Source organism: Neocloeon triangulifer, unplaced genomic scaffold (genome assembly GCF_031216515.1).
Source record: "Neocloeon triangulifer isolate White Clay Creek 2 clone unplaced genomic scaffold, ASM3121651v1 ptg000017l, whole genome shotgun sequence".
Classification (NCBI taxonomy): Eukaryota; Metazoa; Arthropoda; class Insecta; order Ephemeroptera; family Baetidae; genus Neocloeon; species Neocloeon triangulifer.
In genome coordinates, this window is record NW_026775559.1 from 3562332 (window position 1) to 3578756 (window position 16425).

Genomic DNA, 16425 nt, shown 5'->3' on the forward strand with positions numbered 1-16425 from the left:
TTATGAAATGGAAACTTTCACTATCTTTTAAATGAAAGTCAATATTTTATTTGTTTTACGCATAATACTTTATTTTGTTCAAAATTGTTCACACTGTTATTGAAATATTGTATGAAAAGATTGCTCTTTAGTCTTTGAGGGTAAGAATTACAAGAAGGTCCATTTAAAAGTATGACATAATGGTTCACATTTGACTTGCTGATTACTTCATTTCTTATTTATGATTCTGGTGAGGTTGGTCCTCCCAAACTGCATAAAATTATAATAATTTACATCGTGGCAGCAGCTAGTTTCTTCCTTATTTTTGTTCAATAATATTCGCGCGAGTGTGTGATCGACACATTTACATTAAATTATTACACATTTATAAATCTCACAACAATTCACAATGCTCACAGGAGTAATACTATAGCAAAGAATACATTTAATAAAATTAGAAATCCAACATGGAGGAGATTCAATCTAAAAATGCAAGCTGCTTTCCGCGAAATTGATTCAAAAAAATTTGCAAGCACTTCTCCCCGGTAAAAGATTTTTATTTAAATAATACAATTAACCACCAGAGTAATTATTGTTACGCAGAAAAATAGAACAATACACGTATCTATATGCTGTAAAGTAGAGTGATGATTACTTGTGTTTTAATTTTTATTTAATCTGGCTATATGGTAATGGCACTGAACTCCTCGTACGTAATAAAATGTCTTTTCCTATTTACACTCTTTTTCTGCGGCTTCAGTCAAGTGTTTCTGTGCACTCATGGCACGTGGAGAAAATTAGCGATTTTCCGCGGCTCACTATAGTTCACTTCCGAGGGAAAGACACGGCGGCGATTCTCGTTCAAGGCTCGAAACACGCGTCTACTGGAAACAGAAAAAAGAAAAAGGTCAGGCGCGGCGATCGACCGAGGGTAAAAAGAAGCAAAGCATGCATTGTGTTGCACAAAAGAAGATCACGACTTGCTGCCAACTTTCTCTCACAATCAAGTAATGTCAAATATTGAGCAGAGTGAGTGAATATGAATTTTGCTTCGTCACTCTGAAAAAACGTAGCAAATTTTTTTTTAGCCTTTGTATTTTAACATATTAGTTTTTTATTATTTAATAATCAACAATAATTTTCTAAACCATTTAAAAGTTCATTGCCCGCAAATTCAAATAAAGCTGTCTGCTAATGAATGCTTTTAGTCCCGAGCCCAAACATAAGGCAGCTTGAGTTCCCACACACGGGTAATGTCAACGTCGTAATAAGGAAACTTGTCATGATTCGTGTCAGTTTATTTGATTCAAGGTTAAGATTTGCAAAAATTAGCGGAAGCTTTTGGCGAAACGTTTCCCAGGACTTGCTGGATAAAGACATGAATTAACTTTCTTGTTCGTGATTTAATTTGCAAATAAATTCAATCCGCGTAGAGAGCAGGAGAGGCTGTGCATGTCATCATTTTTCGCGCTTGGGGCGCAGCATCTCTCTGCGCTCAAGCAAGCACCGTTCGTCGACGTGAGCAATGCAACAAATTTTTATCGCAGCGCGACAGCATGCGAGATTTTTATTTTTACTGTTTACAGAAAAAGGGTTAATGCATAAAGCTGCTGGATACATTTCAAAGAATTCCTTCATGTGCGGGCCTTCGTTGTGTTTTCCACGCAGCGTTTTAATTGTTGCTTTTTATGAGTGTGTCTCGTAGCAAGAGGAATGTTTGAGGAGTGGAACTCACTGAAGGGTGAAAATATTGTTATGATCAGATAAGGATGGTTCCAATTCTTTATTATTATTGAAATATTTATTTCCAAAAACGACGAACTTCTGAAAAAATACATTAATAATATGACAAAATAAATAAATTTTAATTTTTGAGAAATTATTCTGCAGAAAAATATTATAATAAAGTTGTTTCGTCGTCCATACTGGTCAATACAATGATTGAATAAAAAAAATCTGTCTTTAATGCATGTAAACAAGCTGACTATAATTTAATATAATAAGATAAAAAAGGTTCAATGATCTATGTTGCAAATAGAGTTTCTCACAAGCCATGACCCCCAGAGAAAGTGAAATGAACCGATCAAAAATTCATGTCGTGCAACTTTTCCACAAAAGTTTGCAATTCTCAATAATAATGAGCATGCAGTGAACGTAAAAATTATTTACTTTTTATATTTATTACTTTGGGTGCGTTCCAATCTCATCCTTGGCGTGACACGACTAGCATTATTTCCATTTTATTTTTCTATTCCTAGAAAAAGGAAAGGATTTTTTCTCTACAAGAAGCCGAGGCCACTTAAGAAAATGTCTGCAAAAGAGCAAATAATAGAATCTACGGAATTACACGGTCGTTGTAAATGGAGCGGAGATACGCGTGCTTTAAATTTTGAATCGCAAATAATAAACACAAGTTGCGACACCAATTAGTCATGCTAATTTCGACCCGCGCAAATCATGCAGATCTAACCAGTGTCGTGCGTCAATTTCAAACAATGACTTTCCGTTCGTTCATGCAATAAAATGTTTAAGTCGTAGTTGAAAAAATCCTTTTAACTAACAAAAATTCAACATTCAATCTCTTTATCATTAGAAATTTGATGGCTGTTATATTTTATACAGCACAAAAATCACGAAAAAAGTTATTCTTACTTAGGAATGAACTTAATAATTTTGGTAATATAAAATATATAAATGGTTAGTTATAAATTGTAGTTAATTATTGTTCTCAATAAGTAAGAGTCGATTTTTTAAAACTAATTAATGGCCCCAGTTGATAGAAATCTTACTAGGAATGTCTTGCATCATTAATCCTGAAACAGTTTGAGTAAACTTTGTATTTAATTTTTTTTATGAATGAAAACGTGTAAAATTATTAACATAAAATCGTTAAAATAATTTTTAAATATTACATAAACCTCCAATAAATAAAATAACTAAACTTATTTAAAAATGGCAAAAAATATTAATACAATTAATAATAATTTAGTCATAATCTACAAAGATTTTTTTTATATATTGTCTGGAAAGTTTTCTTCAGTTGATTTCTAATAGTCATTCCCTCCCCGCAAAACCCGAAAAGCAAATATAATTTATAAATAAACGCCAACCGAGTAAAATTTCTTGCTCATCTCTTTCTCTTTCTCACTCAGGTGCAAAAATCACAAATCGAAATTCCACCGTGCTCTCTTGTGTTTGTGTGAAGCTCCGTGGAGCTATTTAACAAATAATCTGGGATTCACCGTTAAATCCGCGCGCGGAGCAATAATCGACTCTGTGTGTGTGTGTGTGAATCGCTCGCTCTCTCGTTTTCTCGGTGACGAAAACAGTTCCCGGCTTTGAGTTAGCGGCTTCTTCTCATTCACAGATGCATTAATTAGTCGGCGATTAGAGATGCGTTTCAAGAGGGAAATAATGAATTTCGCTTCCTGGTCGACCTGGCTGCCGAGCAATCGTCACTTTTGCATTTAAATAAAATGCCTTGCACGCACTACCCAGTTGGGGGGAAAATCATTTGCAAACACATTCTAATTGGCCGAGATGCAAATTTCTTTCGCAAGCCAGACTGCAAATTGGACAGAGAGTGACGAGGATGGGAAATTGCGCCTTAAAAACTAGGTCGCCAAGCTTTTTCAGGAAAATAATAAATAAATTATGCATACATAAGAATTATTAAATTTAATTTTTTTGCTTATTGATTACATTCAAAGGCAAGGAAAAACAATAAGTAAAGATAATACTGAAAAAAAATATATTTGCCATTAAAATTGAGTCAATGAAAATTTTGTTTATAATTACATTATTAGTTTTTAATTTCTTTTAATGTTTCTAATCTAACAATTGTGTGAGCTAAGACAATGATCCACTTTGGAGAGCTGTACGCTAAATCAATTTTTTGCGCCGCTATCTCGTCCCTATACGCTAATTAAGATCTGAGGCTGCGATTTCGAGGCTCGATCTCATTGTTAAACAAAAAGCCGCCGACCGAAAATAACAATACGCGCGCGCCGCGAGTGAAAGGGGGTCCTACATAAAATTATCATTATTGGATCGCCTAATTGTCCATCGGCGCAGCGGCAAAAGAAAAGAAAACGATCGACGGCAAATATTTGAATATCTGTAGAGAGAATGCCCGGAAAAGGGATTCACGGATCACGCGTCCTCGTCGGTAAAAGTTTGTTTATTTTGTAGCAATGCGATTTACATGCCGCATTAAATTCACTTTTTGTCGACGCTCAAAGCAGCCACGCAGAGACAAACGAGGGAAATTTGTCAGAATTATACCACGTTTACCGCAAGGCGGCATGGCTCATCGATTCTGGTGCTAAAGTGAAACTTTAGAATACTAAAATAGATAACATTGAACCAAATCATGGAATATTTTTTAAAAATCCTAAAAATTTCATAAAACTTCAACGACATTAATGACATTAAATGTGCACAGAATATAGTTTTCGATAATTTTCCAATTTTTCCATTTAATTATTTTTAATTTTGATTTGAATACAGAATTTGAGACTAAAATTTTACAGTCGCGGGAGAAATTTGCCTATCAGCTCTACTAACTTCACACATTTTTTTTGTGGGCTTCAATTTGTTAGTATCACCTGACAGCTCCAGAACGTTACGGATTGCAAATTTTCGTATGATTATTATAATTAACGGCGCGTGAAACGCATAATGAGAGCGTCCAAAAGTTTGGAGATGAAGCAGTGATTCACGAGTGGTGGCAATTTTTCCACAGGAAATCAATTGTCGGGAGAATATGTTCTCATGGCGCAAGGACCCCTCGCAACTCTTTTTTTGAGTGTGAGAAAACGAGCGAGTGACGACGAAAGAAAGAAAGAAGCGCACACACTCGCATACGCTCTCCTCGCGCACGTCATTGTTCGTGCCGGTCAACGTACCCGCCATCAAAAGGTGCTAACTGCAAAAATATCGCGATTAATAAACAAAAGCGAAAGCCTGGAAAAATAGCGACGAAATCAAGCGTGGGGCACGGAAAAATTGCCCACAATCCATCAATATTAAAACATTATTTTTTAAACTACTCTTGTATTATTTTAATTCGCTCAATAGTTTGTAAATAAAAATATACAGAAAAATCTCTGGGAAATAGAACACTCGCTATCAATAATAACTTATCTCACAAAAATTAAAATGATTAAAATAATAGCAAAAAAACATGATATTACATAAAAAGTTGCAATTCTCACACTATAGAAGAGGGACTTGATTAACAGAGCCGACATATGAAGCCCATGAAGGTTAACTTTTTTACGAGCAACGAGATTACACTGGTAGTAAATAAAAATGTCGTGCAAAAGCGGAAATGGACTCGCTTAAAAATAAAAGTGAGCTCAGCTTATGAAAAGAAATGAAAAAATTTAACTAATTATTAAAAATGCTTTAATAAAAACAAAATAGATTTAAAAAAGTGACCTCGGAAAATTGAAATTTTATTTAATCTTCTGCGCCGTATTATTAATTTATTCATGCCTGTAAATAAGTTACGGAGGTGCGAGTTTGGCTCGAGACTGGTTATACAAAATAGCAGTGCCAACACACAGAGCCTCTCATGGTTTTTTTTTCATGGAGCAAAAGAGCGGCGGCGGCGGCCGCTGAGCGTGGAGGGGAGATTACAACCTGTCGAGGAATGTCAGGATGAGATTTAACAACAGGTAGGCACAACCGGGTAATTTCTTCTCAATCTGAATCAAATCCCGCAAACGCGTTCGCTGAAGGACCGGCAATAAAATTATTTACTACCACTCATCGACCTGACGTCCGACTGAGTGTTGTCGTTTTTGAAAGGGCCCGTTTGAGGTTGGAAAAGCACACACGTGAATGAAACGGAGAAGAAGTTAAAAAATAATAATAAGAAAGAAAGAGGCGTAGTTACAGGTATTAAGATCAACGTGTTAATTGAGGCGGGCACCATTTCCGTGAAAATGAAGCTCGACGCAAGTGGAATAGATTTTTAGGATCCTTTTTAAATTCAAACAAAAATTTTGTAAAGAAATATTATATGTAAATTCAAATTTATAGAATAGATGAAATTATTGAATAAAATTAGAGCTTTTTAAAATTACTGAGTCAAAACTGAAGGGTTCAACCAAAATTTAGAATGAAAATGGGTAGGTAGAAATTTATGGCCATTTAAGAACTACATCGCTTAATTTTAATTTCAATACACTAAATATCAAATTCTGCTGTCCAACAAAAAGAGCGAACAGAAAAAAATATCTTAATGTTTTGAATTAATTTAAATTAATTTTTAATGGATTAAATAGATTAAATTAATATCCCAAAAAGAATTGTAACCAAGACTATGAATACGCCAAAAGATTAAATATTAAAAAAAGTATTTTATTTTTAAATCGATATCTGAATAATATTGATATGAAAGAATAAATTTATTAATAATTTTGAATCAAATTTTGTAATAAAAAACAGATAAGTTGCCGCAGCGAGCCGATTATTGTAAAGACTCGATTCTGCATCGGTACTTTAAAGCCACAAAATCGGACAAAACAAGCGAATATCTGCTAACGGTAGAACGTACTCGCTGGTCCCTTGGTTGGGCGAATATATTGTTAACTCAAAATTACACTGCCATTATGGCCGCGACTGTGTGAATGAAATGCAATAAAACATAACCTTGCGCGAAATTGCAATTTTTGATATTGCCTCTGCTTTTTCCTGCGAAAAGTCTGAAAAGCAATGAAGAAAAGTAAGAAGTTGAAATTAAGTTAGGTCTAATTGTAAGAAATGTTAGACAAAAATTCTTTCGCAACTGCGTGTTTCGGAAGTTAAGGCAGTGGTTTGTTGCTAACCTCAGCAGAGATGCCGCCGGTTGTTATAATTGTTTCCAGGTAATTGCAGAGGGGATTTGGCATTGAACTTCTCGCAAGAAAATTGATACCGCCACGTATAACTTTATTAACTTCAAAACTGAAAATATTAATAACTAAAAGTCCAGAAAGGTTTTAAATACGTTCGAATATGAATATTTGGGTTGAATATTTAATTTTCAGTTTATTAATATTCTTTAATGACCTTTTTTGCAACTTGCGAAAAGTGCAATTAGTGCATTGAGGCGTGTTGGCCCTCCGGTATAATCATAAGTGAGTGATGGATGCGTACGGAGAGTGCCTTTTGTTCTTTTCTTGTGCCTTTTTTGCAAGCGAATTTAGCGTTAATACGCTTGTTCATGGGTGGTTTGTCGTGAATTTCCGCATGCCAGCCGACTGACTGGCCGGGCCTGTAGATTTAATTTTAAAAATCATCCAGACAGGAAACCGAAATGAGGCTAATTATCTTAATACTGAAGAAATTAACAAGAGTAATTTCTGAAAAAAAGATTTTGTGAAAGAAAAGTATCTGATTTTCTTCAAGTATAGAATATAGGATATCTGAAGTGAATGTCCCCCATTTAATTTTTGAAAACTGAAGTTTAATTCTGTTTTGAGATAATTGAGTCTTCTGATTAAAAGAAATGAAATTTAGGTCTTTAAATTCAAACATTATATTATTAATTTAACTGCCGATATATGAATCAACCAGAATGCTAATTTCTGAACATCATTATAAAGACTACAGCAATAACAAATCCTGCATCAACCCTTTTATTCCTTTCATGCGAAAATTAAACTCTTCGTGCCTTAATTGTACCTATTTAATTTATTAATAATTTATGGTAGAAGATTACTTTAAAATAATAGGCGGTAAATTTTTTTTATCAAAATTAACAAAATAAGTTTTTAAAATGAATGAAAGATGAAAAAAAATCGCCCTGCCCTAAAAGAGGTTTGGTCAATAAGACCTTTGAAAAGGTGCAATTTTTTTCAGACAATCATAACACCCGTGTGAAATCTTATCTTTCAGTGCAAACAAATAACCAGTAGCTGAAATGGCAGCTTATCAAAACAGTGCACCTTCCCAAAACAAGGGGAAAACGTCGCAACGATTGTTGTTCCGGCGTCGCGCCGACAAACGAGGACAAATATTTATAAATAATAATCACACCGAAAGTATGTATGCTAATCGTACGGTATCAAAATTTGTGCGCCGGAGGTCAGCCGGGCAAGAAAGAGCCGCTCGGCAGCCACAGGCAGGCAGCAAATTTCGAGGCGCTGCTGCAGAGAGTAATAATGGCCGGCCATCCATCGGCTGCATGGAATAAGAAAAGGTGGAATGCCAACAGACTATCCGCTTGGAAATATTTTCTTCTTTGTATTTGCCCCACAGGTGTATTTTTTCTCTCTCTTTCGGGAGGGCCAGCGCACGATACGACGCAGGTAGTCGCGGCCGCTCTTTTCACGCGGCGTTATTTTTTTGGGAGGCCCTACCAGAATTATACTCACACACGAGAAAAATAAACTCACAATGGGCAGAAAAACGTTCAAAGCTCATTCTGATTTTTCCGAGAACGAGAGGTGCATTTGGCGCGAAGCAAATTAAATAAAAAAGGTGAGGGTTTTTTTTCCTTTCACGCGGGTCGTGTCAATTTCTGAGGGCTCTTATCTGTTTGTTGACTGAACCTACATCGTAAACCTTTCTTATCGGCGTTTTCCACACTTTTGGCCATTTAAACCGGGAACTGATGGAATCGGCGTGATTTATTTCTCTTATGAATTCGTCAGGATTAGACAATAGGATAACCTTTTCGTGACCTTCAAAATTAAATTTCTGTAAGTCAATGAATGTGTGGCATATTGATTCAAACAAAGAAAGCGGAGAACTCAATTATGAGCATCCAGGGAAATCCAAAAATTTCCATTTTATTTCGATTCCTTGTGGGCGCTGGAATATATTTGTGAACTTCGTGACCTCAATAGGTTATTAAAAAAAGCATTTTGACACGGATCCCACAGCAAATATTCACCTGCATGCGCTTTTGAAACGACAAGGAAAGGTGAAGTCTATTCTGACCTCTCGCTTATTGATTGCCACGCATTACCCATAATGTATTTAAAGCACCTCACCATGTATTTTCACCTCCAAGCAATAACGATTATTATCTGATTTCTACATATAAATGCGTAAATGAGCTTGATAGACACATTTATTCCCTTGATTTGTTAGACCAAGTAAAATTTTCAGTTCCAAAATCGTGAATGAATTTAAAATTTTGGCCCAAACCAATTTTTTTAAATTTAAAATTGATAAAGTTGGAACATGAGGCGCTTGAATGGGTGCTAAGGAGCGTCACAGCTGCTCTAGCTTTGAATAAAGTGCGTGTCAGTTTGCTTGCTCGGGAGGAAAAAGCCTTGGTCACCTGCGTGTACATAAGAAATTCGCCGTTGACCAGCCGAGAGAGCAGTTTGCTTGACACTCGCGAGAGATCTGTGCGCCTGAGAGAGTATACCATACACATATTTACGTTACCGTTAATAAGTCAAGGCCCCTATGCTAAGCAAGCCAAGTTGCTATATGGAGAGGTAATTGACGCGACCAGCATCACTCGCCAACAGAGATAATCGCACTCAACTTGCTTTCGTATTTAACGAAACAAAACAAGCATAAAACTCGTCAAAATTATTTCCACTTCATTAATTACTTTGCTTCTCATTTATTGTTTTCAATTTCCAAGCGTGTTTCAATGTTGTGAGTGTGTTACTGTTGCTACTTAATTTATGGGTTCTTATCTTTCCGGCTGAGTTACAAAGTCCTTGAATTTACTTCTCAAAGGATAAGCGCGCGGTGTCTGCAGGTTGCTTCTGCTGAGAAAATTTACACGCCGGCTTAAAAATTTAATGGCCTCAGTTTTTTGATGTGCAAATTTAAGTTTCTGAGTAAATCAGTAAGGGACGATGAGGGCACTTGAGGACTTGAGGAAACGTTTGTAAAATGATCCAACAAACCGTGTTCACTTAAATTATTTTATTTTCAATTTTATTTAATGGGCCGTCTGCTTTGAATAGAATACTATCTTTTCAATTACGATGCAAAGCCCATTTCTTACTAAAAAATATAATGATAATGGAAAAGCTTTATATAATTGACAATTAAATTTTTAAAGACAAACAAAAATTATGCAAAAATAATTAAATGCTTTAATTTTATAAATATCTTTTATTTAAATTAATTTTATTAATATTTATATCTTTTATTAAAAAATTCAAAATTCAATAAACATCAATGGTTTTAGCTAAATTTTAAGTATTTTGGGAAATACATGCTGGTTTCTGACTTGCTGATGCTTTCAAGACCACCTATAATATGAAAGGGATTCATTAGATCAAAGCGAGACCCTCAATTCTTCAAGAGTTAATAGGATGCGCTTAACAATCGCTTTTAATTTCAGGTAGAATACTAAATCACTTCCCTCCCCACGCAGCATCCCTTCTTTTTCATGCTTCCTAAAGCTCCAGTCGCGCCATGAAATTTGATTTACTACGCTCCAAAGACTTTGATTCTATCCCAAGGAGAGAGGGATGAAGATTTAGGAATTAAAGGAATTCAGTACGTTGCAGGAACGGACATATTGAACTTTTCACTCCCTGACGCTTTCCGAAATAGACCATCAAGAGACAGCGCACCTGAATTTGATTGATTAAAAAAGAGAAACTGCGTGACAATAATGAAAAGTCAGCAGATGTTACAGAAAATACAAAATACTGTGACTGGCAGAGAGAAAAATATATAAATTCATAACTTCATTATTTAATAAAAAAAAAATATTTATAAAATTTTGGCAAAATTCTATGAATTTTAATAATAAAAATTATTATCAATTATATTACATACTTTATTTTAAAATTAATTTATATAACTTGAAATAAAATAAACACAATATTATCATTTATTGTTTCATTACAAAACAAAATTGTTTTTCAGTTGAAATTTAATTGAAATACATAAATAAAAAACGGTTCATTTACCTTTTCGTGGACTATTCAAATCAGTCTTTCATAAATAATTGTTATCGGATTTGAATTTTTAATTAGAATTTCCGACCTCATTAGCTAGAGGCTACTATATAAATACAGTGAAAATAAAATTTTACGAGTTCACTGCAATCAGGCAGCAATATTTATTACTTGGAGCGATTCCAGAGCGGGTTATTGCTGAGCAGGCAGTTACGCAAACCCGAATTTATTATTAACACACACACTTTTAAAAATTCCAGCAAGTGGCGTGGCGATTGTGTGTGGAGTAATAGGAATCGACTGCGCGGCCAAAAGTCAAAATGGAATGCAATTGTGCCAAATTAGCGCGGCGAGAAAGCCAAAAAGAGAATATTCACTCGATTTGCATTCCACTCGGCACACCGGCGAGTGTATAAAATAGTATATAGGAAAGGTATTGGTCGTCGCGGCTGCAAAAACAGGAAATGCTCACGCGGAATAAAATGTGTCTAATTGTGTGTGCCTGGCATCGAAGCTAACTTGTTGCACCGGCCCGCGAGAAATGCAGTTGTTTTGGCTCGCTGCTGTCAAGATTAGTTTCTTTTCATCACAAAAAACGCACGACAAAGGGAAACCTGACCTACATCATTCTGCCCAACATCCCTGAGCGTGACTTACTTTTGAGACATGAAACTAATTTAATTGCGAGCGGCAAACAATGAGTTTAATCAAAAAGAGTCAACCGATTTGTCAAAATGAATAAATTTAAAGTGATGATTGTTATTGTTTGGAGGTATGAATGAAAATATTATCAATTTTATAAATCTGAGATTGATCTGTTACACAAAAAGGAAGTCGCCAAGGACTTTTATTCAGCTGTGGATTTCGCAATAATAAACTTGCTGGGTTGAACTCTCTCTCTATGCTTTGAATGAACCGTCGGGTTAACCACAGAGAAGCATTCATCCCGAGGATGAAAAGCTTTTAAAGCTTTGAATCTCATTCCGCGTCATTCCGGCCGTGCAAAAACGACACTGTCCTTGCTTTTTCCTTCGCCGATTTAAAAGTAAAAACTGGCTTGTTGCGGCCACTCCAAGAATTGCAAGAAGTAAAACGTCCGCCGAATTGCGTCACCAGTAAATTTGGAGGCGTAAAACTCAACTAACCAAGAAACAGCAAAACAACGTTTTATTAAAAAATTGTGAGACAACAACCATTTTCATTACAAATAATTAACTGTGAATAAGAAATTTGTTTCCTCTTGAAAGAGTTTCTTTTAAGAGTTTCAAGCAAATTTTTTTTTTAAATTTTATTTGAAATTCAGGAATAAAAATTTTAAAAGAAGAATAAAATAGCCTTAGAAAATTTCAGATTAAATGATATAATGTAAAATTTTCTGTTAATTTTCGTTCACTATAAAAATAAAGTTTTTGCTTTTTAATTTTAATTATATTATTTTTTAATTTCAGTATTTACTAAGTTATTTAATGCCAGATAATTTTAAGTTTTATTTATAAAAGGTTTGATCTATAGTTGTATGGAGAAAATTAATGAAAACTCTTTTCAGCCCTTTGTTCTGTGAGAGGGGATTTTTATATGGAATTCCACAATAAATGCATGTTCCGCAAAAACAACAGATATTTTGAAAAGCTGAGGGCGAAATTCGCGAGGCCCCGTTTCGTTTTATGGCCTCTCCACTCACGCGAGGGCACTCTGAAAATATGTATTTTGCCAATGGCCACGTGAGTTGTGCGCCCGCGAGATGACGACAGCAGAGATCTGCCTTTCCTCCTCGCACCACCATGCAACAAGTATTACGGCACTCTGCAGGCGGGCAAGTGAAAGGTGTCGTTGCTCGATAGATCAGAGATGTAAGCTGCGTATGGCATATATGTAATATAATAATATAGTTCACCAACTTTCGATTATGTACTGTAAGGAGCGCCAGACGAAATGAATTCATTATTCGGCTCAGCGCCCACTACAGAAATGAATAATCTCGCATCGAATTGGCGCGTGTTTTTATTTTATTGCTGTTCTCAAAAGCATTATTTCTTCTCGATTCGACTCTAAAACGGAGAGAATGATAATATTCGTGGGAAAGAATGAATCAGGGGCCCCTTACTTAGATTCGATATCCGTGTCAGCCAAGCTTTTAACTTTTGTGCGCCGCATCTTCGTCTATTTTACTTTTTTATCAACGCTGGCGTAATCCCGCCAGGTTGGGATCATTTTTGTGAGGGATAACTGGGAAAGCTCTTCTCTCTCGCGCATTGTGTCGATTACAAAAAGAAGCGCAAGTGCACGCTCGAATGCGTCTCTCTCGCCGCCACTTTTTGTGGGTCGGCCGCCGTCTTTGCCCTTTTTTACATTTAATAATAAATGCACGGCTCATGTATCAAGATGTCACTGCTCAAGCCATTAATCAAAATTCCCGATAAGGTATTTAAAAAAGTATCAGGTGTGCCGTGGGTGTTGAAAATAAGTGGATATATTGGCCGAAAAAGGTTTAATCGTTTTGTATAAAATAAATTGATGAACACAATGTCAATGTCAACTATTAAAGACGTCCATCTATGTTTGAAATAAAAAGGCGACCAAAAACTCGCAGCTTTTGTGTGCCGACAGAAAAGTTATTACGCAGCCCTTTGAGAACCATTAACCGCGAAACGCAGACTCACAGAGACTGACACTGCATTCTCAGGGCAAACACAAAAAATCAAGATTCACTCGCGGATGTGCTAATGGAAAAGCGGACAAAGGCATTGGTTTACAAAACACAACAGGTCTTTAATAGGAATTTCTAAACCTCCGTCAGGCTTGGCTCGATTGGAAAAATTCTGCTGCCAATCAAAACAAGTCAGTTGGAAAATTCGCGCATTGGAATCACCGCAATGAAATTAAAACGCATTATGAAAGATGTAAGGCTAGAATTTTGCGACGAGTAGAAAGTTTAGTCATTATTTTATTGTTTTTAATTTAATTAAAAAAAAAACATATTTTTTGAATATTCATGATTCTTTGATCAAAATGAATTATATTAAGAAAAATACATCCAGCATTTTGAATTGGCTAAATATTTTTAATATAAATATTTGTAAATAAATACTAATGAAAATGTAATTTCTTTTAATTATTTTGGTTTGCAGCAATAATATCTAAGCAATTGAGTGAAATAACTTGTCATAAAAATAAATGTTAAAAGACTCACCGATTGGAAGTTTTATCGTCGTCCAACAGTGGCCCTCATGGGTCTGGACTCGTAGCCGTTGCCATTCATTATGGGGTGACTTCCGTTCATCATAGGGTGGCTGCCGTTCATGCCGTTCATCATGGGGTGTCCGTTTCCGTTGACGTGCGGCGGAGGCGGCGGCTCCTCGCCGGACATGTCCAAATCCTGCATCATCTGAATGATCTCGCGCTCCTTCTTCGAGTCCTCCTTCCCAGGCGAGTCGCCGCCGCCGTTCTCGAACTTGAGGCTGGCCAGCGAACCGTAGGAGCGCGACCGGTGCTCCTGCCGAATTGAGTACGAAAAGGCCCTTTCGTTCATGTGGCCCTTTTTGCGGTAGATGCCCGTGTTGAAGGGCGACTCGTCCTCCTGCTCCTGGCGCGACATCTTCTTCGACTTGGACCGTTTCTTGACGTTAGCCGGCGTGTTCCGCATCAGGGTGGCTGTCTCCATGGGCACGTAGGGGTTGCCCATGGGCGGCATCATCTGCGCCAGGTACGTCTCGTGCGGGAAGTGTCCCGGCTGGTAGGACGCCACGGGACTCAGCGGCCGCGCCGCGCTCGGCATGTAAATCGGCTCCTCCTGGTAGTGCTTCACAGGTCGCCGGGTGGTCATCAGGGCTGAGGGCGGCGGCGGAGGGATGAACGGCGGCGGCACCGGTCGCAACTGCTTGGGTCTGTGCGAAAAGGTGCCGACCAGACGAGGAGCGACGTGTCTACCGGCCTGAGGGTGCATCACCAGCATCGGGGGCGGTCCGTAGCCGTTCATGGGCGGCGGATGACCATTGATGGGCCTCATCAGGGTGCCGCTGACCGAGTGGGCGCCGCGCACGGGCCGCATCAGGGTGTGCGCCCCTCCGTTGATCAACTCAGGGTCGCGCTGGAGCTGCTTTTTCTTGCTCTTGCCCTTTTTCGAAGAGGTCTCCTCCACCTGCGGTGGCGGCGGCGGGGGTGGTGTCTTGCCCGGTTGCATCATCTGCCGGGGGCGGGAGGACCGCGTTGATCTGAGCGTGCTGGCGTTGAAGTCTCCCTGCTCAGCGCCGGCCCACACCTTGTGGTTTTCGTCGCCGTTGTAGATGGAGATGTCGTCGATGCCGGGGGTGTTCTCCTCGTTCCTGACCAGGGTGTTGGTGCCGTTGGTGCTGGCGCCGTTCGTTCGCCACCCCTCCACCTTCTCGATGCTGGAGGCCGCCTCGCCGAGGACGGAGCCCGCCTTGGCCGGCGGCGGCTGCAGGGTGCCGTAGCGACTGCCGGCGTCGATTTGCTTGGCGTACGAAGCGTCGGCGTACGCGTGGAAACAACACTTTACGAGCGCGTTGGCCGCCATCTCCCGTTTGCAGATGAACGCGTGACACTCGAGCACCTTGATACCGGTGGTGCGGCGCAGGATGGCCGCGAACAGAGGCGGGTGTTGGGCGTTGGGGTAGCGTGCGAACGGCGAGTCCAGGGGCAAGAAGCGGGGCGGCGCCGCCATGTTCGGGCTGCTGTTGGGCACCATCACGTACCTGACGGCGGCGCAGTAGTGCAGCGAGTCGATGGGAAAGAAGCGCGTCACCTTCTTGTGGTTCTCGTCCACGTTCTCCAGCAGCAGGCCGTTGCTCCACACGCTTAGCCACGAATCAATGCCGCGCGCCCCCGAAGCGCCCTGCTCAGGGTACAGTTCGCGCAGCGGCTCCTGGATGCCCTGCAGACCGTCCTTGGTGATGTGCGGCACCGACGAGCCCAGGTACAACACCCGGCACCGACAGATCGGCGTCGCGTCCGAACCGGCACGCGGGGAGGCCATGATTCTCTCTAGCTTTGGAGGTCCTCGGAAGGTGCTTTCTTTTGGTCAAAGTTGGGCGCTCCGGGCGCGGATCACAAAGTCATGGTCACCCACACGGTCACTTCTTCAGGTTGTTGCTGAGCGCGCGGCGGAGAAAAGCAGCGGTTCCCCTCTGCTTGCGAGTCTCTCGTCGTCTGAAGGAGACTGTCGGCCCAACAGGCAACCTTCGAGCAGGTGGGCGTGAGCGCAGGCGCGCTCCCAGATTGACTTGCCTACCTGCCCGCATACCTGGTGCTACGTTGCCTACCTGTCGGCCGCCTCAAGAAGTTGCCGCTTCGAGTAGTAGAACTTGCGTAACTTCCTGAAGAATTTTCTGCAGGCCTTTTGGTCCTGCAATTTTTTGTCCATTGATTCAATTAAAATTAAATTTTTTCAAAAGTTAATCTTTAAATAAATGTATTCAACAATTCAATCCAAATAAAAGTAGTTTTGATACAAATGGTTAAATTATATATATTATTTAAAAGTTAATAAAACTCAAATAAGAGGAAAGCATTCTATTACTCTTTCATTCTGCTTCAATCTTGGATTTAACCATTT

The 16425-nt window shown here is 38.8% G+C and overlaps 1 protein-coding gene across 1 annotated transcript; it reads right to left on the bottom strand.

The window, feature by feature from the left end:
* Window positions 1-50: 50 nt before the first annotated feature.
* LOC132203594 (uncharacterized) lies at window positions 51-16202 on the bottom strand. The gene is made up of 2 exons (XM_059631469.1): window positions 14044-16202; window positions 51-863 (listed from the first exon to the last, which is right to left on the bottom strand). The coding sequence occupies exon 1, from the start codon at window positions 15844-15846 to the stop codon at window positions 14056-14058; it is 1791 nt and encodes a 596-aa protein (XP_059487452.1). The 5' UTR covers window positions 15847-16202; the 3' UTR covers window positions 51-863; window positions 14044-14055.
* Between the last annotated feature and the right edge of the window lie 223 nt (window positions 16203-16425).

Bases quoted from the DNA above. Each gene is read 5' to 3' on its own strand.
- LOC132203594 (XM_059631469.1), bottom strand. From the start codon at position 15,846: ATGGCCTCCCCGCGTGCCGGTTCGGACGCGACGCCGATCTGTCGGTGC.